This window comes from Geotrypetes seraphini, chromosome 19, assembly GCF_902459505.1.
Source record: "Geotrypetes seraphini chromosome 19, aGeoSer1.1, whole genome shotgun sequence".
Classification (NCBI taxonomy): domain Eukaryota; kingdom Metazoa; phylum Chordata; class Amphibia; order Gymnophiona; family Dermophiidae; genus Geotrypetes; species Geotrypetes seraphini.
Window position 1 is genome coordinate 18,874,884 of NC_047102.1, and position 25,031 is coordinate 18,899,914.

The window sequence follows — 25,031 nt, forward strand, 5'->3', positions numbered from 1 at the left end:
CCACACCTAAGGATGCTGGAGTAAGGAAAATTCCAGCAGGGACAGGGATGGAGCTCAGCAACAAAGGTCAACAAACCAGCCGGAGGGAAGGACTTTTTATTGGACTCACTTCATGCACTGGACTCGTTGAATTACATAATCATCCCTGCGGTGCGCGAGCGGATGAAAGACCCAGCGCGAGATTAAAGCTGGGGGGGGGGGGGTCGCCAATGTATGAAGCTGGTCCAAAGAAAAGGGCTCAGTGTTTGTTGACTTATTTCCACAGAGGGAAGGCACGGTTCTGGCTCAGAGGAAACCTTCCCTCTGAGGTGCCATTTCTTCTCTATTCCCGCCCTTTTACTGTAACTGTCTTTCGAACGTCCCATCGGGCGCGCGAAACTGCGCGCGCAGAACCGAGCGCGAGGGGGCGAGGCGGAGGGAGGAGCCGGGGACAGGGGAGGCGGTGCCGGGGGGGGGGTTGTGGCCAGCTCGCGGCTGCCTCGCGCCGGCTCTGCTGCAGGATGGGCGCCTCGCGCACCGCCACGCTCGTCTTATCGCTGCTGTTGTGCTGGGCTACGCCAGCCCGGGGGAGCTTCCTGCCCCCAGCCGCCACCGGTAAGTTCTCCCTTCACGCGCGTGCCGTGAGCAGGGTCGGTCCTCAGCGCGCGGAGGCAGGTAGCATCTCTCAGAGCAATCAGCTGTGCAGCTCACTTGCTTTTAATTGCATTGAATCCACGTCTGGGAGAGATTCCTGGTATTAAAGAAAGATGTATTAGGTAATTTGAAAAAATTATTTTGAAGGCATGATAAACATTTATTAGAAGTTAATATGGTAAATTTAAATGTAATGACTATTTTTTTTTTACTGCATTATATTATTATGTATTTATTGCATTTCTTCAATAAAATGTTATATAAATATAAAAAGAAAAAAAGAAAGGCGAGCAATTATTTTTCTTTGAAGTGTAAAGTTCTGATTTAGCATTAAGTCTCTACATTAGTTTAAACATTTAGTTTAGTGCTGTGTCAATCACTTGCCCCTTTACATGATTTTGCTAAATATTTTTGCAAGGTGCATATGATGCAAATTGTTTATGTTATAACATTTTTTATTGAATGAATCAAATAAATATACATAAGATACAAAGAGCTATTCATTGCAATTAAAATAATAAGAATATTTGCATACATATTTTTATCATTCCTCCATGATGCAAATTGTTTAAAGAAAGGAATGCTGTTATAAGGTGGGCTGTCAGCGGATTCCTGAGATCGTTTTCCTGTTATCTAAATGCCCCAAAGTTGAGCCCTTGGGGTAGTCGGGTTCTGCATGCCTAAATGAGCCGAAAACAAATATTGAATCCATCACTCTCCCTCCACCACTTTCACTGCCAAGTTTCACTTTGCCCACGTTTTCCTTTGAGTTTATCCAGTTTGCTTTTCAACTCCTGGAGCTTCAGCAAAGAAAATATCAAAGGCAGTTTTCTTTGGATCTTGTGCAACTCGGCCTTTCCTAACTTTATAAGCTTTCAAATGTGTGGAGGTATTGAACAGGGGTCTTGAAAGGTAAACACTGTGCTGCCGGCTCTTGTCTGTGAAAATCCCATGCCCCCCCCCTAATGCTCAGCATGGATTCCTTGCACTGTAATATGGAACTGGTGAACTCTATCGTTATTTAGTTATTTATTTTTTAAAAAAATAATAATTGTCTTTGTCTACAGTTCTCAGTGGATCACAAAGAATACATAGATAAGCACGCATTAATGACTTCAAATGACTGAAAACAAGCAAATCATGGTCAGGTCTGTGCAGTTTGAAATTTGTATTTTCTGCAGTACAGACATACTTGAGGGAGCTGTGTGTACAGATGAGCTAGACTAGAGCAATGTTCTTCAGTGCAAGCCCCTGGGGGCCAATGGTGGCCCCTGGAGATCTCTGGGGCAACCCCATATCATTATTCTGGCTTTTCTTCCCCTCTCTACCCACGCTTATGACAGTAAGGGGAAAGTGGGTGTGGCGCAGTGGTTAAAGCTACAGCCTCAGCACCCTGGGGTTGTGGGTTTAAACCCCACGCTGCTCCTTGTGACCCTGGGTAAGTCACTTGATCCCCCCCATTGCCCCAGGTACATTAGATAGATTGTGAGCCTGCCGGAACATACAGGGAAAAATGCTTGAGTACCTGAATGAATTAATGTAAACCGTTCTGAGCTCCCCTGGGAGAAAAGGATAGAAAATTGAATAAATAAATAATGTTTCAGCCTATGATAACCAGAGCTGCTATTGTGATGTCATAATGCTTCATTCCACCAATGCCTAAGAACCAGCCTCATCAGTGATGTCACAATGGCTTGATTGTCCAATACTTGGCTCACTTTTACAACATTTTCATTTCTAGAGTGGCGCAGTGCTTAAAGCTACAACCTCAGCACCCTGAAGTTGTAGATTCAAACCCACGCTGCTCCATGTGACCCTGGGCAAGTCACTTAATTCCCCCATTGTCCCAGGTACAGTAGATAGATTGTGAGCCCGCTGGGACAGACAGGGAAAAATGCTTGAGTACCTGAATAAATTAATATAAACTGTTCTAAGCTCCCTTAGGGAGAACGATATAGAAAATTGAATAAATAAATACCTGAAGGACAGGGCATTCCTCAATAGATGAAGAGAATGCGTGTGGAAGTGCCCACCTCCTGTGGGATTGCACACAATAAAATGTCTGAAGGTGGGCTCGTGGGGTAGATGTCATTTGACATATACTGGTCAGCAGTATCACAGCCTCTCATGGGAAGATATTTCACATATATTAGAACATAATATGTGGTGGCTTTTTCAGCCACTGTGCAATATGCTAGAGTGCAGCTATAATACTCATTGTTGTCACCTGTGTGCACCAAGGGGTCAATTCTGCAACTCAGGTTTCATTATAGCATACTAGTGTAACCCGCTATCAGCGCACTTATGTACAGGAGACTAAATATGGCAGGGACATGTGCAATTTGAAGTCTCCTATATGTTTTGTGCACAACTGGGAACCCTGCTGTCAGTAGTGTAGTAAGGGGGGGGGGGAGCGAGGAAGGAGGTCCGTCCCAAGCGCCATGTTGGTGGGGGCACCAGCACCCCTCCTCCCCTCTGATCCGCCTCTTCCCACTCCTCCCCTTGCGACACGCACGCATGCCTTCCCCTGTGCCTCTAGTTGAAGTTGTTGCTCACGCCAGTCCAAGACGTGCTCCTCGCGACCGACGTGACATCTGAAGGAAAGCCGACGGGGTCACGAGGAGCATGTGGTTGGCCGCCGTGATCAACAACTTCAGCTAGAGGTTTGGGGGAAGAGAAGGGGGGACACATGCGGCGGGAGTGGGGGGGGGAGAGATCGTGGAAGGAGCAGGGTGGGGGAGGGGACCTCTTACCCTTGCTACGCCACTGCCTGCTGTATCCCACCATGCTCCACTTGACTGTACACCCTCCTTGCAAACATCTGCAGTGTAAATTAAGTGGGTATTGGTAGAGTAGCACTTAGGCCAGTGTCCCGCAAACTTTCTCGAGCCACGGCACACTTAAAGGTAGTGGCCGTGGCTCGAGGCATCTGGAAGTGCGCGGATATCGCCGTGATGACATCACGCGCATGCGTGACATCATCATGTTGATGTCCGCATGCATGTGAAGGCCTTCCAGGCGGGCCCTGAGACACCAGTGTGTGTGTGGGGGGAGGGGGGTGAGGGGGGTGACGGAAGGGAAGAGGGCCAGAGAGAAGGATCAGTGCCGGTACCCACTGATTGCCTATAGCAGTGGTTCCCAACCCTGTCCTGGAGGACCACCAGGCCAATCGGGTTTTCAGGCTAGCCCTAATGAATATGCATGAGAGAGATTTGCATATAATGGAAGTGACAGGCATGCAAATCTGCTCCATGCCTATTCATTAGGGCTATCCTGAAAACCCGATTGGCATGGTGGTCCTCCAGGACAGGGTTGGGAACCACTGGCCTATAGGACTTGCCTCTCGCCTTTGTAAAAGAGAGCCTTAGTGTCAATATTGAGGATCAGAGTATGTGTTTGTTGGATGGAGGCGATAACAGGTGGAGTTCTCTTGATAATGTTTCAGAGCAAGAGGTGGAGGGTATGACAGAAAGTGTTCCCTGACGCGTACACTGCTTGAACCATATAATGTAGTGATCATGAGACAGCTGGCTAGTGGGGTGGCTCCATTTGTGACAAAACTTGCGAACAAATCTTTAAGAGAGGGTGTTCTCCCAGATGGATGTAAACTGTTAGACCAGTATTAAAGAAAGCGGGTTCTGATATTAGATGGCTAATTTTCATTCAGGCCCTCTTTTACAAAGGTGCGCTAAGCGTTTTATGCTAATTCAACGCGTGCGCTAACCGCTAATCCGTCCATAGGATAACATGCACGCGTTAGCCTTTAGCGCACGCTAAAAAGCTTAGTGCACCTTTGTAAAAGAGGGGGGTCAATTGCTATCATTCCATTTTGGGGGTAAAGTGATAGAAAAATTAGTTTTGCAGCAATTGGGTTTGTTTGTGAAGAGAATAGGGCGTTTGAACTCTTTCCAGTTTGAATTTCGTCATGCTCACAGTGTGGAGGTGCTGCTTGGATCGAAACTTGATTTATTGTCTGGTCTCATTGGATATTTCAGGAGAATTCGATTCTGTGGATTTGATATTGTTGATAAAGAAACTACAGGAATTAGGATTAAGATTGCTTCATATTTACAAGGACATTCTTTATAGGTAAAAACATAAGAACATAAGAATAGCCTTATTGGGTCAGACCAATGGTCCATCAAGCCCAGTAGCCCGTTCTCACGGTGGCCAATCCAGGTCACTAGTACCTGGCCAAAACCCATGGTGTAGCAATATTCCATGCTACCGATCCAGGGCTGAATTATTTGAATGTGATGGATATATGGTTGAATGTTAAGCAAAAAATGCACCTGCTGGGAGTGATTTCAGATTCAACCTTGCGTATGAAATGTTAGGTATCGCATGCTATTCAAGCTGGATTTCCACAATTGCACCTTCTGTATAAGTTAAAACCAATAGGCCTAGATACACACGACTTGATGAAACCCAGTCAACATGGGTTCAGGAAAGGGAAATCATGTTTGACGAATTTACTTCAATTTTTCGAGACCGTGAACAAGCAAATTGATAGTGGAATGCCGGTGGACATAATATATTTGGACTTCCAGAAAGCATTCGACAAAGTTCCACATGAAAGGCTTCTCAGGAAACTACAAAGCCATGGTATAGAGGGAGATATACAAAGGTGGATAGGCAAATGGTTGGAAAACAGAAAGCAGAGAGTGGGCATAAATGGAAAGTTCTCAGACTGGGAGAAAGTGACTAGTGGTGTGCCCCAGGGCTCCGTGCTTGGGCCGATCCTATTTAATATTTATATCAATGACCTGGAAGACGGAATATCCAGTGAGATCATTAAGTTTGCAGACGACACAAAGCTATGCCGGGCAATCAGATCGCAGGAGGATAGCGAGGAACTCCAGAGCGACTTGTATCAGTTAGAGAAATGGGCAGATCAATGGCAGATGAAGTTCAACGTGGAGAAATGCAAAGTAATGCATTTAGGTAGTAAGAATAAGGAATACGAGTATAGAATGTCAGGCGCAACTCTGGGTAAGAGCGAACAAGAAAAGGACCTGGGTGTACTGATAGATAGGACCCTGAAGCCGTCGGCACAATGCGCGGCAGCGGCAAAGAAAGCAAACAGAATGTTAGGCATGATAAAGAAAGGAATCACGAGTAGATCGGAGAAAGTCATAATACCGCTTTATAGAGCAATGGTCAGACCACACTTGGAATACTGTGTCCAACATTGGTCTCCCAACCTAAAGAAGGATATAAAACTGTTAGAGAGGGTGCAGAGACGAGCAACGAAGTTAATAAGAGGTATGGAGAACTTGGAATATGAGGAACGACTCAAGAAACTAGGACTGTTCTCCCTTGAGAAGAGAAGGCTGCGAGGGGACATGATCGAGACGTTCAAAATGCTGAAAGGCATCGATAAAATAGAGCAGGAAAATAAATTATTTACATTGTCCAACACGACACGGACAAGAGGACATGGTTTGAAGCTAAGGGGGGACAAGTCCAGGACAAATGTCAGGAAGTTCTGTTTTACGCAGCGAGTGGTAGACGCCTGGAATGCTCTCCCAAAGGAGGTTATCAAGGAATCCACTGTGCTGGGATTCAAAGGCAAATTAGATGCACATCTCCTTATGAGAGGCATAGAGGGATATGGGTGACTAAAACTACATCAGGTGTATACCTGACTGGGCCTCCGCGTGTGCGGATCGCCGGACTTGATGGACCATGGGTCTGATCCGGAGATGGCAGTTCTTATGTTCTTATGTTCTTATGCCTCATTTAGCGCTGGCCGCTGCAGTAACTGGCCCAAAGTCCACAGGGATTTAAAGGGCTTCGGGGCCATTGCCTCATGGCATCCGCTAGCACGACTTTGTAAAAAAAAAAAAAGGGGGGGGGGGAACGTTACCATCTTTTGATGTTCGTACTGTTGTGCAGAGAATGATTTTATCCCAGTTAGATTATCGTAACTCCCCGTACCTAGGTATATCTTCAGTGAGGTATAGGACTTTGCGGTTATTGTTGAATGCTGAAGATAAAATTTTGGCCTAATAGATATAGTTTCTGTTCTAATCTCTTGTATAATTTATTAATATTTTGTTAACCGAGTTGAGCCCTTCTGTTGGGATGAATCGGTATATAAAATCAAAGATTAGATTACTGGTGCTGCTAATTTTGAAAAGTTTACAGTGGTAGAGAGGGTGCAATTTTTTTTTTTTTTAGTTCAATAAGTTTTATTTATGTTCAAGCATAAGTAAACAACAAGAATTGGTCATGTCACAATAGAGCAACCAGAAAACAATAGTGAGGATTGTATACAAAGCACCACTAAATATTATACATCAAAATGCAATCAAGAAGCTGTAAACTATTCGCGAAGAATAGTGAAGATGCCACTGTCAAAATAAGTACAGATTTGAGTCACCTCCTTCACATTAGTCTAATATCAAAGAAGTATATCTAACTGACCAATGTATTTACTCATTTCATTTCTTTAGGGCTTCAGACATGCCAAACGTTGTTCGCTAATACTTTCACGAAACAACCAAAACTTTTTATGGTTGGCTATGGCTGTGGCTTCTTCATTTGCCCATGTAGTTTCTTATACATTTATATCATTTAAATAATTTTTATAGTTTTTTTAATAATTTTTTTACTTTTCTTTTATAGAAAGTGCTTTATAATAAATATTTATAAAAGTAACTTAGCTTAATGCATTCTCCTTAGTTGGATCGGGTCGGGGCTTGTCACATCGACATGTTTCGCCTTAACGGCTTTTTCAAGATATCAACCCCTGCATAGATGAAAGAAGACATTACCCAAGAATCCTCTATTAATTATCCCTTAAGGGGACCATATAGTAAATAGCTTTTTCAAAACTATATGCTCACCCTATTATTCTTTTTAAACAGACCATCCCGATATTTGCTGCTTTTTGATCTATCCAAGATGGCCGCGGCGTCTTTTTTACTAGTTTAAGTACCAACCTCCTATAATGACCTCATCTCACCACTAGCGAATCAGGGAGCACCATTATATTAACGAAGTCCACTCCACTTCTTGGTTAAGACCCTCCGGCACCACCGTATTTAATTTAAAGATCCACTTCTGCTCTAGCCAGTTTAGCCTACGTTTATAATTTCCTCCCTCCCACCCTTCTTTTATATGCAGTATGATACGCCATTTAATATCCGTGCTCTCATGTCCTAAAGAAACCCAGTGTTCAACTAGAGGAGCCTCCATTATTTTATTAATGATTCTTGATTTATGTTCATTTAGTCTGATGTTCATTTGACGACTTGTTCTACCCACATACATCAATTTACAAGGGCATATTATAACGTAAACCACGTTATGAGTTTTACATGTAGTTGTCGTATTTGCTGTAATCCGAATTTCTCTATGGGGAGGCTGCCATTCACTCCCTTCAATTGTACTACTGCACCATTGACACTTTTGACACTTCTGATGTCCCTGTATAGGTTGGTCGTAGGAAATTCTTCAAAAGCATTTGGAATAGTTTTTAATATGTGCCAGTATTTTCTCATACTTTCCACTAAATATCTTGACTCTATATAGAAGGGCAAAACACATGTCATTCTAGTATAGGTTTCTTCTAAATTCTTCCTTTCATCTTCAGTGGTAGATGACGGTTGTAATAATAGCTCTCGATTAGCATATTTTGCCCTCAAAAACGCTTTCCGAATAGCTCTATTTGGGTATCCTCTCATTTTTATTCGCTTCTCTAGTTGTCTAGACTGGGAAATAAATTCTTGATCTTCTGAACATAAACGACGTAGTCTAAGAAATTGCCCTACCGGCAAGTTGTACTTAAGTTTGTACGGGTGGTGGCTATGAAATTTTAAAAGTGTATTCCTTGCCACAGATTTTCGAAACAGTGTTGTAGTGAACCTTCCTTGCTCAAATTTTATTGTAAGGTCTAGGAAGTTGACTTCACCTTGGCTATAGTCTGCTGTAAATTTAATATATTGATTCAAAGCATTTAGTTCTTTTATAAAATTTAATAACGCTTTTTCAGAGTCTTTCCAGACGATAAAAACATCGTCTAGAAAGCGTTTCCACATTCCCACCTTTTCAAAATTCTGCATTAAATAAATATTATTTTTCTCCATACTTGCTAAATACAGGGTGGCAACCGAGGGAGCCAACGTGGCTCCCATCGCCACCCCCTGTATTTGATGGTAATAATATCCATTGAACCAAAAGTAATTTGCTGTTATAACCAGTTTTGCTAGTTTCATAAGAAATTCCGTCTTAATTCTAGGTTCTCCTATACGGTTCTCCAGTACTTCTTGTATAATGTCTAGCGCAGCTTGTTGCGGGATCATTGTATAGAGTGATGTGATATCTAAAGAGGCAAGTATGGGCATTTCTGTAAGTTGTTCATTATCATTCAGCATAGAAATAAAGTGGGAGGAATCTTTAACAAATGAGGTAACTTTTGTAACAAAAGGTTGTAGAAAACAATCTACAAATTGTGATAACGGTTCTAAAACCGAGCCTCTTGTTGATACTATTGGCCTACCCGGTGGAGTCTGTAAATTCTTATGCACTTTTGGGAGTAAGTATAGCTTTGGAGTACGGGGCCATTGTTCCATAAGAAAATTAGCTTCCTTTTTTGTTATCATACCAGTTTTTACTTCTGGTTCTACTATATCTTTAATTTGTTCCTGTAGCAGTTCTACTGGATCTGTATCTAACAGTCGATAAGCTGTCATATCATTCAATTGTCTCTGAGCTTCAAGATTGTATTGATCTCTATTCTGTAGTATGGTGGCTCCCCCTTTATCTGCTCTTAAAATAATCATTTGTTTATTGTCCGTCAGCTCTTTCAAAGCCATATGTTGATGCTTATCCATGTTTTTTGGAATAAACCGCCCCTTATTTTCCTTTTCTTGTTTTTCAAGATCTAATATAACCAGTTGTTGAAAAGTAAGAACAGAATGATGAATACTTCCCGGAGGCATCCAGTTGCTTGGAGGTTTTTTTACTGAAATATCTAAGCTGGGTGGATTATCACAGAAAAAAATTCGTAGTTGTATCTTTCTTACAAATTTAAAAAAAGCTACTCGAATAGCAAAAGGATCATATAGGCTAGTAGGAATGAAATTAAGTCCTAGCTGTAAAACCTCTTCCTGATGTTTAGTCAAAACATATTTTGTTAAGTTTATTACTGTTGGCTGTTCCGTGTCACCGGACCCGTTGATCCTCTCAGCCCCACGTTTCGTCCTCTCTTGCTCCCTCTCGATCTTCCTCTGGGTCCCCCTAAAAAAGGTTTTGGGGCTGTCGTAGTAGCTACAGTTTGATCATTTTCATTTCCTCCTTCACTCGAATATTCTGATTCATCAGATGATTTGTCGAATGCTACTTTCTTTTGTTTGAATTGTCGTGTATCTTTTCTATTCCAGGTATAAACTTTCTCGTTGATGTAGTCAAATTCATCTCTTCTGAATTTCTTTATTTTTGATTGTTTCAGTGAATCTTTAAATGTAACTAGAGACTGCTGAAAATCCGAAAGATTCTTCTCAAATTCTTCAATTGGAAATTTTGTTTTTAATTCTTGTTCCATAGAGTTTAATTTAATCTTCAGCTCCTCTTCTACTTTTGTTGTCGTTTCCACAATCAATACCATCAGATCTCTACTGCATCGATTTAAAATGGCAATCCATTTATCTAGAAAATCTTTATCATTTGTAAATAACCGTGGTTCTTTTAGCATTCTCAAACCCCGAGGGATCATAGTTTTCTTTAGATACTGTATAAGAGTGCTTCCATGTAACTCTGCTCGTATTTTTCTTTTCTGGACATTCTCCCAGTCTTCCCATAATGTATGTGATCCCACATCACTAGTGTCATCTAGTAAGGCTGGTCTTAAAAGTAAATTTTGGACTTGTTCTTCCGTATAACCCCCAAAACTAGTCATCTTATCTTCAAGGGTTTCAATTTATTCTTTATATCTTTATATTCCCTCTTTATTCTTTTATTTGACTGGTATCTCACTATGCAAGTACAGATTTGAGTCACCTCCTTCACATTAGTCTAATATCAAAGAAGTATATCTAACTGACCAATGTATTTACTCATTTCATTTCTTTAGGGCTTCAGACATGCCAAACGTTGTTCGCTAATACTTTCACGAAACAACCAAAACTTTTTATGGTTGGCTATGGCTGTGGCTTCTTCATTTGCCCATGTAGTTTCTTATACATTTATATCATTTAAATAATTTTTATAGTTTTTTTAATAATTTTTTTTACTTTTCTTTTATAGAAAGTGCTTTATAATAAATATTTATAAAAGTAACTTAGCTTAATGCATTCTCCTTAGTTGGATCGGGTCGGGGCTTGTCACATCGACATGTTTCGCCTTAACGGCTTTTTCAAGATATCAACCCCTGCATAGATGAAAGAAGACATTACCCAAGAATCCTCTATTAATTATCCCTTAAGGGGACCATATAGTAAATAGCTTTTTCAAAACTATATGCTCACCCTATTATTCTTTTTAAACAGACCATCCCGATATTTGCTGCTTTTTGATCTATCCAAGATGGCCGCGGCGTCTTTTTTACTAGTTTAAGTACCAACCTCCTATAATGACCTCATCTCACCACTAGCGAATCAGGGAGCACCATTATATTAACGAAGTCCACTCCACTTCTTGGTTAAGACCCTCCGGCACCACCGTATTTAATTTAAAGATCCACTTCTGCTCTAGCCAGTTTAGCCTACGTTTATAATTATAAATATCATTTAAATAATTATACGTTTATAATTATAAACGTAGGCTAAACTGGCTAGAGCAGAAGTGGATCTTTAAATTAAATACGGTGGTGCCGGAGGGTCTTAACCAAGAAGTGGAGTGGACTTCGTTAATATAATGGTGCTCCCTGATTCGCTAGTGGTGAGATGAGGTCATTATAGGAGGTTGGTACTTAAACTAGTAAAAAAGACGCCGCGGCCATCTTGGATAGATCAAAAAGAAGCAAATATCGGGATGGTCTGTTTAAAAAGAATAATAGGGTGAGCATATAGTTTTGAAAAAGCTATTTACTATATGGTCCCCTTAAGGGATAATTAATAGAGGATTCTTGGGTAATGTCTTCTTTCATCTATGCAGGGGTTGATATCTTGAAAAAGCCGTTAAGGCGAAACATGTCGATGTGACAAGCCCCGACCCGATCCAACTAAGGAGAATGCATTAAGCTAAGTTACTTTTATAAATATTTATTATAAAGCACTTTCTATAAAAGAAAAGTAAAAAAATTATTAAAAAAACTATAAAAATTATTTAAATGATATAAATGTATAAGAAACTACATGGGCAAATGAAGAAGCCACAGCCATAGCCAACCATAAAAAGTTTTGGTTGTTTCGTGAAAGTATTAGCGAACAACGTTTGGCATGTCTGAAGCCCTAAAGAAATGAAATGAGTAAATACATTGGTCAGTTAGATATACTTTACTGTCAAAATAAGAGCATAAGAGTTGCCTCTGCTGAGGCAGACCATAGGTCCATCTTGCTCAGCGGTCCACACCCGCGGCGGCCCAACAGGCCTATTGCCTGAAACAGTGGTCCCTGACTAATTTTATAACTTACCTCTACTTCTATTCTTATCTGTACCCTTCTATCCCTTTGTCCTCCAAGTACCTATCTAAAGATTCTTTGAAGCCCTGTAGCGTGCTCCTGCTTACTACATCCTCCGGCAGCGCATTCCATGTATCCACCATCCTCTGTGTGAAGAAGAACTTCCTGGCGTTTGATCTAAACCTCTCCCCTTTCAATTTCTCTGAGTGCCCCCTTGTACGTGTGGTTCCCCTTAATTTGAAAAGTCTGTCCCTGTCTATTTTTTCTATACCCTTCATGATCTTGAAGGTTTCTATCATGTCTCCTCTAAGTCTCCGCTTTTCCAGGGAGAAAAGCCCCAACTTTTTCAGTCTGTCAGTATATGAGAGGTCCTCCATGCCCTTTATTAGTTTAGTTGCTCTTCTCTGTACTTTCTCAAGTATTGCCATGTCCTTCTTGAGGTGCGGCGACCAGTACTGAACACAGTACTCCAGATGCGGTCGCACCATTGCACGATACAGTGGCAGGATGACTTCCTTCGTCCTGGTCGTGATACCCTTTTTAATGATACCCAACATTTTGTTTGCTTTCCTTGAGGCTGAGGCGCACTGCGCCAACGCCTTTAATGTTGTGTCCACCATCACTCCCAGGTCTCTTTCAAGGTTGCTTACACCTAGCGGTGAACCCCCCATTTTGTAAGTGAACATCGGGTTCTTTTTCCCTGTATGCATGACCTTGCATTTCCCTATGTTGAAGCTCATTTGCCACTTTTCGGCCCATTTTTCCAGTGTTGTCACTTATAAGTGTGATGAGAAATCCATGGGTTATGACAAAGCGGGCCTGTGTTATGTATTGAGACCCCTGTCACAGTAAGATAATACAGGTGACCAAATCTTACAATAAGAATGAAATGTATTGCGTCGTTCAGCATTCATTTTTTCATATTTAGCTGATAAACATACTCTGGGAGAGGGTGCAGTTTAAGGTTTTGGTGCTTATTCTTCAGGCTGTGTACTATAATGCTCCAGTATATTTTCATCAGTTGCTGGAGGTGTATCGGCCAAGAAGAACTTTGAGGTCAGAACATGAAATGTTGTTTTCAATAAATAGAGGAGTAAGATTGCATTATGCTACTATTAATACTTCAATGCACTCTGTTGCTAGAGTAAAACTTTGGAATGCATTTCCTGGGCAATTAAGAGTATGTGTTGAGTGGGCTGCTTTTAAGAAACTTAAAAACTCAGCTCTTTGTAACAACATTTATGTGAAATTGAAGATTGTAGGAGCAATTTGACAGCTTTGATGTTTGTTTAGCTATGTTTGTGATACATTTTGGCCTGGATTCTGTGACCAGCGTTGTGGTCGGTGGCCGCCTTAGGAGCGGCAGCTGATCACATGTCAATCATGCGATGGCGCTGGGTACAGAATCGTGTCTCCGGTAAAGATAGGCGCTGGAAATGTAGGCCAGGGTTTTCCTGGCCTACATTTCCGGTGTCTACCTATGATATGAATCGCACCTACGGGGGGGGGGGGGGGACTTTAGGCTGCCTAACGTCACGTCAGGCATTAGCCATGCCTACAGGGGTGTTCAGCGGTCTAAAGTGCCTCCGTAGACATGATTTTGGTGCTGAATTTTAGGCGCTGGTAGACGCCTTAAAACTCCTTAAAACCATTTGAATGGTGTTTTTAACTGAGTTTGGATGCCTACCAGGGCCTAAAAAAACAGCGCTGTTTCGAGAATCTGGACTTTTATGTATGTTCATACAATGTAAACTGCTTAGATAACATAACATAACATTTTGCTTATTGACCGCGTAACCAGAAGTTCAACGTGTTTTACAAAATGTTTTAAAAATAAACATTTTACATAAAATAAGATGATTCATTAAACAGTCAAATATTTAGAAAAAAGATAGGTCTTCAATTGTTTTCTAAAATGGCCATAGGAATGGGTAGTAAGCAACAATATTCGGAATTTGTTGTCATGAAGATGCCTGAGATGCCAAAGTATGATTTAGAAATTTCTTACTCCTGCAACCCTGGACAGATGTAGGCAGTCTGAAAATGAAAATAAATAAATAATAGTCAAACAAATCTTTTCCAGAGAAGGGAAAACGGTAGACCTAGAGGACATTAATTTTTTTTTTTTTGTAAAAATTTTATTATTTTAAATTTTATTATTTTTAAAACTACAACAGTGAGGTACATTTGATTGAATACAGAAAAATATTACAGAGATTACACCATTTTATACAAGTGGTATATAGAACCATAACTTTACCCACCCATCTATCAGTTATTAATAATACAAGAAAACCCCATTTATTACATTGATATGAAGAATTAATATCAATTTCTCAACCACCTCTCCCTCCCCCACCCCGGATGTGTAAGGAAAAACTTAAAGAAAAATACATAAACCATTAATGTGAAGCAGCAAATAAAGCCAATGGACTCCATACTTTGTTAAATGAAACACTTGACCCCAAACATTCTGCATTCATTCTCTCTTATTTGTATGTATTACATACATTTGTCCACCAAAATGTGTAGTTTAATCTATCATGGCTTTTCCAATTTTTTGTGATCAATTGAACAGCTATTCCAGTCAAAACCAGGAAAAGACGGCTTTTATATTTATCAAGGGGAGGTTTGACGTGTACCATAGTACCAAAAATTATGGCTTCATATGTTAAGGGAATATCCGATTCTAAAACAATATTTATTTGTCCCCAAATTGACTTCCAGAAACTAAATATGAGTGGACAAAAAAAATAACAGATGATCTAAAGTCCCTATATCAGCATGACAGTGCCAGCATCTATTAGATTTGGAACTATCTAATTTTTCAAATGAACTGGGGTCCAAAAAATCCTATGTAATAAAAATAACCATGTTTGCCTCATAGATGCTGATGCTGTACATTTCAACCTCCAAGTCCAAATTCGTGGCCAACGAGATACAGAAATATACTGTTTAATCTTGATGCTCCAAATATCTCCGAGACTATTTTTAGGTTTTTTATTCAAAAATTCAGAAATTAATTTATACCACTGGGCAGCCTGATGTCCTACTAAATCTGTCTGGTAGCAAAGGATCTGCAGGCTATAATAATTTTTAAAATTTTTCCATTCAGGGAACCCACTCCGAATGGCCTGCTTCAACTGCAACCACCTATACTGCTGAGATTTTAAAATGCCAAATGATTGTTGCAGCCGTGAAAATTCCAGCAGATTATCATTGGATATAACATTATCCAATGTCCGAATACCTGCCTGCATCCAATTCGTCCAGGCGATCCCAGCACCGCCCACTTGAATCTTGGAGTTTAACCATAAGGACTGTAAAGTAGATTTCAATATAGGAACATCTGTTAGTTTATCAATAAATTTAATTGTTCTCCATGTATCCAATAAAATTCTGTTGTCCCTAGCATAGCTAGGTAATCTGATACTTAATACATGAGAAAGTCGCATTGGGGACATAATTTTCCAGTCCAGATGTAGCCAGTCTGGCAGATGCTCCATGAGCTCGGGGAGGATCCAATACATTCCCTGGCGCATAATATAGGCCTGATGGTATCTATAAAAATTGGGAAAATTTACCCCACCCTCCGCAATCGGCTTTTGTAAAGTTACCATAGCAATTCTAGCATTTTTACCCAGTCAAATAAATTTAGTAAGAATACTATTTAATTTTTTATAAAAAGACCCCTGAAAGGAAACCGGTATCATACCCATTTGGTAACAAACTACAGGCAGAATCATCATTTTTACAGTCTGACCTCTCCCCCACCAAGACAAATGCAGTGGGTTCCAGTGCTCACACATCTCTGAGACCTTTAGCAATATAGATTTTTCATTTACCTGCATCGTTTCTTCCAACGTTTTCTGAATCCAAATACCTAAATATGTAATACCTCCTTCGTTCCACAAGACAGAGGACATAAGAACATAAGAACTGCCATCTCCGTATCAGACCTTAGGTCCATCAAGTCCGGCGATCTGCACACGTGGAGGCCCTGCCTGGCCCTGGCGTAACCTTAGTTACTCGTATCCCTCTATGCACCTTGCAAGGAGCTGTGCATCTAATTTGCCTTTAAATCCTAGAACGGAGGATTCCACAATAATCACCTCTGGGAGAGCTTTCCAGGTGTCCACCACTCGCTGCGTGAAGCAGAACTTCCTGATATTTGTCCTGGACTTGTCCCCCCTCAGCTTCAATACATGACCTCTTGTCCGAGTCACATTGGACATCATAAATAACTTTTTTTCCTGCTCTATTTTGTCGATTCCTTTCAGTATTTTGAAAGTCTCGATTATATCCCCTAAACGCAGTCTCCTTTTTCAAGGGAGAACAGTTCCAGTTTCCTAAGTCATTCTTTGTAATCCAAGTTCTCCATACCTTTTACTAGCTTCGTTGCTCGCCTCTGCACCCTCTCCAGCAGTTTTATATCCTTCTTTAGGTTGGGAGACCAATGTTGGACGCAATATTCCAAATGTTGGACGCAATATTGCTCTATAAAGCGGCATTATAACTTTCTCCGATCTACTCGTGATTCCTTTCTTTATCATGCCTAACATTCTATTTGCTTTCTTTGCCGCCGCCGCACATTGCGCCAATGGTTTCAGGGTCCTATCTATCAGTACACCCAGGTCCTTTTCTTGTTCGCTCTTACCCAGAGTTGCACCTGACATTCTATACTCGTGCTCCTTGTTCTTTTTGCCCAGATGCATTACTTTGCACTTTTCCACATTAAACTTCATCTGCCATTTCTCTGCCCATTTCTCTAACTGACACAAGTCGCTCTGGAGACATGAATTGAGGTTGCAGAGGGGTCAACTTAGGAGTCCTGTCAGGAAGTGCTTTTTCATGGAGAGGGTAGTGGATGCCTGGACTGTTCTGCAGGAGGTGGTAGATAGAAAAACAGTAACAGAATTTTTAAAAAAAGGTGTGGGATAAACACAAAGGATTCTTATACGGAAAGAGAATAGAATCAAAACAAAACTTACCCCCTCTTTTACTAAGGTAAGGGTAAATTAGATGCACATCTCCCTTGAGACTAAAACTATGCGTGTGCGGATCACCGGACTTGATAGACCAGGGTCTGATCCGGAGATGGCAATTCTTATGTTCTTATGTTAGCGTTTAGTGCGTGCTAATTCGATTAGCGCACACTAATCAGTTAGCGTACCTTAGTAAAAGAGGGGGTAAGTGTGTTTGCACTATTTATTTGATTTTCACCACCCACGCAGAGACTCTATGATGGTGTGGTGCGCTGTGCTGTGACCCGCGCACGGGTTGCAATATTGAACGTTTTTGACGTTCGCTTGACTTATCAGTCCACACTGAGGTCTTCTCATTAAATTATTTATCTAATTTTATACTAATCAGTTTATGCGCTCCACAGACTGTCAAACAGTGACACTTTAGAACTTATATTGTTTTGTAGCTCAGTGTTCTTCAACTATCGGTCCATGGACCAGTGATGGTCTGCAGAAATTTCCTGCCGGTCCACAGGGCCAGCATGTGCATCGGGCCTGAGATAGTGTTCTTCAGCTGCTGGTCCGCAGTGCGATTGATGAGGCAGTGCGATTAATCATCGGGCAGCCTTCTCTCCGACGAACTTCGGAGGGAAGGCTTCCAGATGAGGCGCAGGATGTGCGAGGAGCCACTGGCTCTGACAGACCTCAATGACAATTTAGCTCTGACGGATCCGCCTGAACATAGGGAGGGAAAAGTATTAGGATCCATCAGTGCTAAAATGTCATAGAGGTCTGTCAGAGCCAGAGACTAGTGCTGGAGCGGCTCTAAAACAAATCCTCATATTGACGATATTTTTGTAATTTGATGAATTCAAGGTCTGCAAACCATCCGGAAGCGCTACTCATGTATCACAGATTAGCACGTATAAGATTTTCTGTGCTCTTTAAAGAGCATATACATTGTTTGTTTTCAGTATATTGAAAAATCTGATGTCCGCGCCACTTTTAGTCTCTGGCTTTGACAGACCTCTATGACATTTTAGTGCTGACGGATCCTAATACTTTTCCCTCCCTATGCTGAGACGGATCCGTCAGAGCTAAATTGTCATCGAGGTCTGTCAGAGCCAGAAACTACAAGTGGCAAGGACCTCAGATTTTTAAGGACGTGCGGTTTTAGATCCGCAAGGTCCGTCAGGTTCGTGAGGTCTGCGTTTTACCCCTTCCCCCAAAAAATTGTTCTTACATTTAGTGTTTGGTTCTTTTTGTACCTTTTCATGTTTCTTTCTCACAGATGTGGATGAATGTAGCAGAGGAACGGATGACTGCCACCCTGATGCGATTTGCCAGAACACCCTCAGGTCCTACAAGTGCATCTGCAGACCTGGTTACCAGGGAGATGGGAAGCACTGTGAAGGTCAGTTCTCTGCAGGTGCATCCAGAATGCGTCCATCGCTGCAGCCTGCAGTCTCTTGTTGTCTAGAAGTCCCCCTTATCTGGAAGAGCTGTATAGTGAGAACCAGTAGAAGATTCCGGAAGAAAGCAAGAATTGAAAAAAATCTTAAAAATTAGCATCCCGATTATGATAACACTTAATTCGATAAACACGCAAGTTATCAAATTCTGTAGGACCGCTGCTATAAAAAAGGAGTCCTATGTAAAAACAGCAATGAGAAGAATACTATATGCATTCACGCAGGCTGTCTGTCTGGCCAGGGCCAGCCCAACCCTAGGTTGCCACCTAGGGCATCGGCTTCAGGGGAGCAGTAAAGAACGGTTGCAATCAAAGCAGAACAATACTATACTATATGATTCTTATATTCCGCTAATTTCCTTATAGATTCTAAGTGGATTATAGTATAAGAAATCCTAAATTTTAAGAAAATTGTCAGCAAAAAATATCTTAAAATAAAATCAGATAAACCTACTCCTGACAGCCACACAAACTCAAAGAACAGGATGAGTAGATTTCAAAAACACACACACACACACACACACACATATCATTCCACTTTGAGTTCAAGCGGCTCCAAATTGTGGTGCCATCTGCTACTATGTCTGGCGAAGATCCCCAAGCCCCACCAGTGGAACAGGTTCTTCACTGGCACCTGGCATTGGTATGCATCTGTCAGGGGCCAGTGCTGTGCTGCCCCCCCACTCAAGCTTGGGTGTAAACGCTTGTGTGAAAACTGAGCATGTGCGAGGGTGGTGCTGATGCAGAAGTGGCCCTGTCCCACCTCCCTGATCATTTTGGAATTTGCTGCCAGTGGAGGACCTGATCCATTGGTGGGGCTCGGGGCTTACCACCAGCTCAAGTATTTGGAGGTTGCGGTGGTGGTGGGGGCAGAGAGACATAGAGGGCAGGATGTGGTGGAGAGTAGGGTTAAAATTTTTGCACCCCCTTGGGCTCAAGCCCCCTTAAAATTGAAGGTCTGGCATTGTGATTGACACTCTCCCTGAAGTTTAATATTTAAAGACACTGAATCAGAAGCCAAGGACAGGCCTCAATGACGAGACAAAAGCATACGTGAGGACAAGATGTCAGAAGTTTAGCCAAGGGTGTATAGTTTAAAAAAATCACTTTATTGGAGAATATGTCACAATAGCTCAAAGACTCGACACTGGCAGTGTTTCGACGTACGTGCCTTTATCAAGATTCTAAGGGACCATGTTAAAAACAAAATAAAACATAATTAAAAACATCATAATTTGCAAACAGAACATAACTACTCAACATAATTCAAAACATCATAAAATAACATATATGTGAATTTAAAAGATAAGCATAAACATGCAGCATGATTTAAAACATACAGGTAAGGATAATCTAATATTCATAAGCGTGGCATCAATTTTTTATCGAACTTTCATTTTTGCAGTCTCAGCAATACCAGATTTTCAAGTCGTGTCAGGGGCTTAAGGGAATTAGGCTCTGTGAATTCTGCTACATGTCATAAAATGACATAACATAAGTTTTTTATTTATTTTTGCCAAAGCCTTGTGGTTCTATGTGGTTTACAAAAGAGGAAAAGCTGACCAAAGTCAGTGAGCTACAACATGAGAGGGAACTTTAGTTAACAGGTTTACAAAGGTTGGTGAGGAGGAAGAGCAGGGCAATAGGCTGAGTAGTGATTTGTAGAAGAAGCGGCCAAATGAGGGGTGGCCGACCGGTGTCGGTGATCTGTACCAAGACTTGACAAGATTGGACGGTAGATGGGGGTCACATCTCTAAAACAATGTAAGTTTTAGAGGACTTTATATAGTGAATAAACTTGGAATTTTATATAGTGCCAAACACCCCAGGCAAAGCTTCAGCCTTACAGTCCCCCCCCCCCAGTAACTTTCATGTCCCTCCTCCAACAACCTCCTTCTCAGAATAGTCCTGCAAAAGGCGCACCTTCGGCTATAACAAAAACAAATTCCAAAAGGACCACGGAGGCAGTGACGTAGCGAGAGTGAGAGGCACCTGGGGTGGAGCTGTCCCTCCCCACCTCCCTCATCTCCGCCTCCCCGCTCCTCCTCTGACCCCTCCTTCCCTTCCCCCATGCCTCTTGTTGTCCGCTGCTGCATGTAACGACATCAACGTGCTCCTCGTGACACCAGCGGCTCTCCCTATGACGGCACCCAGAAGTGACATCAGCTGGAGAACAAATTGAAAAGGAATAGGACCCCTCAAGGTTAGAGAAGGCTCATTTCATAATTGAGAGGATTTGAAAACCAAAGATTGGCTGAAATTCTTAACTCCTTTAATTCCTTTTCTTGAAGGAAGGGAGAGTTTGACTTGTTGGATGCATAGGAGAATCTATAAACATTCCATAACAGAGGAACAAGAGGAAAGAAAATACCATATAAGATTTTAAAAGTAATGCATGCACATTTAAATTGAATCCTGAGATAAACCGGAAGCCAGTGAAGACTTAAAAGCAAAGGAGTCACATGGTCAAATTTACTTTTTCCTGAAATCAACTTCGCATCGGTATTCTGAATCAATTGTAACTCGGAGAACCATAGAAGTAGCAACCACTTGGTGGACAGCTGGACCCTCGCGGTTGGGGACCCAAAGAATTAGTTTTAAAGTGTCAGTAATAACATAGATATATTTAATCTGCTTGCTGCTTATGAATGGCAAAGTCTGATTGGTGGAGGTTTTTTTGCTGCCAATTTAAACAGTGAATTCTTGTTGGGCACTCTAAAGTTAAAAGGGGATAGATTCCGTACAAACTCAGAGAGTGGTAGAAAACTGGAACGCTCTTCAAGAGGCTGTTATAGGAGAAAGCACCTTCCAGGGATTCAAGACAAGGTTAGACAAGTTCCTGCTGAACCAGAACGTACGCAGGTAAGGCTAGACTCAAATAGGGCACTGGTCTTTGACCTAAGGGCCACCGCGTGAGCAGACTGCTGGGCACGATGGACCACTGGTCTGACCCAGCAGCGGCAATTCTTATGTTCACCAAAAATATGCTGAGAAACAGTGAATATGGGCAGACTAGATGGGCCATCATGTTTCTATGTTTCTATGATTTTGCTATCCAGCTTGCTTGATGAAGTCCTTTCATACTTAGACCATTTAAAATGGCTAACAATGCATTTCTTGACTATCCCTCCCCCCCTTTTACAAAATCGTAGCATGGTTTTTAGTGCTGGCCGTGGCGGTAACAGCTCCGACGCTCATAGGAATTCTATGAGAGCGGCAGCATTTTCTTTGCCGGCCTGCCCTAAAAATCTCTAGCGCAGCTTGATAAAAGGTGGAGTTAATTAGTAAATTGGCTTCAATAATGAGCTTTAACAAGCTCATAATTGAAGGCAAAAATTTAATTGGGAGATAGGCGCCTATCTTCATAGGCGTGATTCTTCAAAAGATAGATACCAATCGCATGGCGCCTCTCAGCACCTTGTTTAGGCTTGTTTAGGGGTGGAGAAAGGCGCTGCTAGGCCTAGATTCACAAAGCAAACCGATCGTGTACCGATCGGTTTGCGACCCCTTAGCGACCCTGGCCCAATTCACTTACCTCTCTGTCGACCATCCTCCGATCCACGCATGCTAATGAGGGCAACGGCATGCAAAGTAGGCAGGGACCCGATTCATTAAACAAAACCCTGCAACACCGACTGGGCTGGCCGATCAAAAAAAAAGCGACTGCTGAGGTCCAGTCGCTGAAGCCCTTTGCGACTGCCCTGCCTTCTGTCACCCTGCTTTCTAACCTGTCAGCCCCGATCTCCTGCAGCCCCGAACACGCCTGCCTGCCCCGAACGCGCCTGCCTGCCTATCCCGACTCTCCCACCCTTCCCCACACTGGAGATTTCCAATGAACTTGTGGGGATGCGGATCTCAGCTGAATGCCGCCCTCCTTTGCCCCGATCTCTCCTGCCTGCTCACCCCGACTCTCCTGCTCTCTGCTGCCCTTCCCCGCAGTGCAAGCCCATGGTTTTAAAGCAGGGCTGCACGCCGCAGAGCAGCACCAGCTTTAAACCCGTGGGCTCACACTGAAGGGAAGGAGGGAAGAGGCTGCCGCCGGCGGCAGATAGGAGCAGGAGAGTCGGGCCCTGAACATCCCTGCCCTGACTGCCTGTGCAAGCCTGTGGTTTTAACCCAAAGTGGGTTAAACCCACGAGCTCACAAAAGTTTTAAGTAAAAAAAAAAAAGTCACGGCTCGGACGGGTCTGCCATGAGCACGGATTGCGCATGCGCGATCCATGCGGGGTGTTCCTCCGATCGCCTCATCTGCATATTTTAGGTTCCTGAATTCATCGGACCTGCCGGAATCGGAAACGGATTGTTCCGATTTGGGCAGGTTAATGAATCTAGCCCTCGGGCGCCTATAATTTAGGCCTTTTAAACCCTGGCCTACATTACAGGCACCTAAGTGTTAATGAGGCACGATTCTATAATCGTAGGGTTACCAGATGTTCCCAAAGGAATATCTGGACCCATGGCCATGCCCCCAGGCCCGTGCAGTTCCGCCCACATCCTGCCCCATTCTGCCCCTCAGTCCTGCTCCCTTAACCTGTTCATGCATTGGGATGGCATCTGCACGTGCGCGGATGCTGTCCCGACGTCGGAAGCTTTTTTAAAACCCAGGGAAATCCGGACGTCTGGTAACCCTATGTAATGGGTGCCTAAGTGTGACTGACATGTAATAGGCACCTATCTTTTTTAAGTGCCAGTTACAGAATCTGGCCCAAAATGTGTGTTAAAAGCACCACTAACCCTGAGCTTTAAAAAAATATAACCTTTAATGTGAAGTTTATGTACAAAAAGCTTCCAGGCATTGCAAGACTTAAAGCCTTGGGTAAAAGATGCTTTATTTCAAAACTGTGCAAATCAAATGACCTGTTGAATTCTTGATATGCTAATTGTACTGAATTCTCTTCTCTTTGGTTGGCAGTGTGCAATAGACCATGTGCACCTTTTATGGAATTGTTTTGAGCTTTTAAGGAATGTACAAAATGAGGGGAATCCCCCCCCCCAAAAAAAAAAAAAAAAAAAAAATTCCAGCCATGAACATAGCCTTGAGGATGGATAAATGGAAAATTCTATTGGTTTACGTTGTCATTTGAAATCTCATTTTTCAGCTTAATCAAGAAGCAGTCACATAATGCTTGATGCAAATCAAAATGTTTCAGTAGCTTTCAATAACATCAAACAAGTAAAGATGAAAAAAAAGCCCAGTCTATTTGCAAGACAATTGCAATTTAAGTGACCCAGTAACTGCTCCCATTTATATAAGACCTGTCTACGCCAAAGAAGCAAGCATCCATCATACCAGCTTGTGTTTTATTCTTCAGACATTGACGAATGCGATAACGAGTACAATGGAGGCTGCGTCCATGAATGCTTCAACATTCCGGGCAATTATCGCTGCACTTGCTATGATGGATTCATGTTGGCTCACGACGGCCATAATTGTCTCGGTAAGTAACATATTGCTGAAATTTCAGTGGTCACAGAGTCTTACACATATGAAAAGCTTGGGAGTCTTGCATCTGGTAGCACTGTAGAAGTGATAAGTAGTAGTATTACTTGTAGTCTGTACATTAAACACAAGCTTCATTTTGTCAGAGTCTGTACTAAGTGCTGTGTACTGGATAAAGAAAGCATGTGTTTAGCCGGGCTAGAGACACAGTCCCATATTTTTTTGACGTTGGAATAGGACTGCATTGCAGGGCCTTATTAGTTAGAAAAAAAATGCATGGTAATACAGTATAATCTCGTTATAACGGACTCGCTTATAACGAAACCTAGGAAGGAAGTGACGTCACTTGGAAGTATGGCCGCTTAATTTTCGAGCTCCGTCGGGGCTCACGCTTTGTTGTATTATATTACCTCTCTGCTGCAGAACGCGAGCCTAATTTTGCGGATCGTTGCCTTCGGAGTGTATGGCGAGCAGGAAACGGCTAGAAAAGTTCCACTTTTCGGGCTCTCAGAGTGCAAAAACGCGATTTTATGTGCCCAGCCCGCCGGCAAATCCAATTAAGATGGCGCACGTGCACGCGACTCTGCAGGCCAGTCTCCCTCTATAACAGAACCTCGCCTATAGCGGATGAGGTCCGCTGGTCCCGGCAGTGCACCATTATAAACATACAGAAAATCATCGCATATAGCGGACTCGCATATAACGGACTTTTGGATATAATGGACAACCAATTTGGTCCCCAGAGCCGCTTTTAGCTGTAGTTTTCTTTGGCTATAACGAATATACAGGCTCCTCCTACAAGGCGCATGACATGCCGGTGGCATAGTATCAAAATGCAGCCCAGGAGAAAATGACAGAGCATTTTTCTTTCCAGTACAGTACGACATAATGCTTTAGAACATCTTTTAGTGTTCTGGTTTTGCAATCATTTTGTGCCATACCAATGTTTTGCTGAG

The 25,031-nt window shown here is 42.2% G+C and overlaps 1 protein-coding gene across 3 annotated transcripts in view; it reads left to right on the top strand.

Moving 5' to 3' along the window:
* Positions 1-464: 464 nt before the first annotated feature.
* The window catches only part of SCUBE2 (signal peptide, CUB domain and EGF like domain containing 2), a 128,422-nt gene continuing 103,855 nt past the window's right edge, over positions 465-25,031 (top strand). For 2 of the 3 annotated variants that reach the window (XM_033927874.1, XM_033927876.1), the window contains exons 1-3: positions 465-594; positions 18,456-18,578; positions 23,948-24,073. In XM_033927874.1, coding sequence (XP_033783765.1) covers positions 501-594; positions 18,456-18,578; positions 23,948-24,073 — 343 coding nt within the window. In that variant the 5' untranslated portion in view covers positions 465-500. The remainder of the gene's footprint in view (positions 595-18,455; positions 18,579-23,947; positions 24,074-25,031) is intronic. The other variant, XM_033927875.1, reaches the window with a different exon arrangement.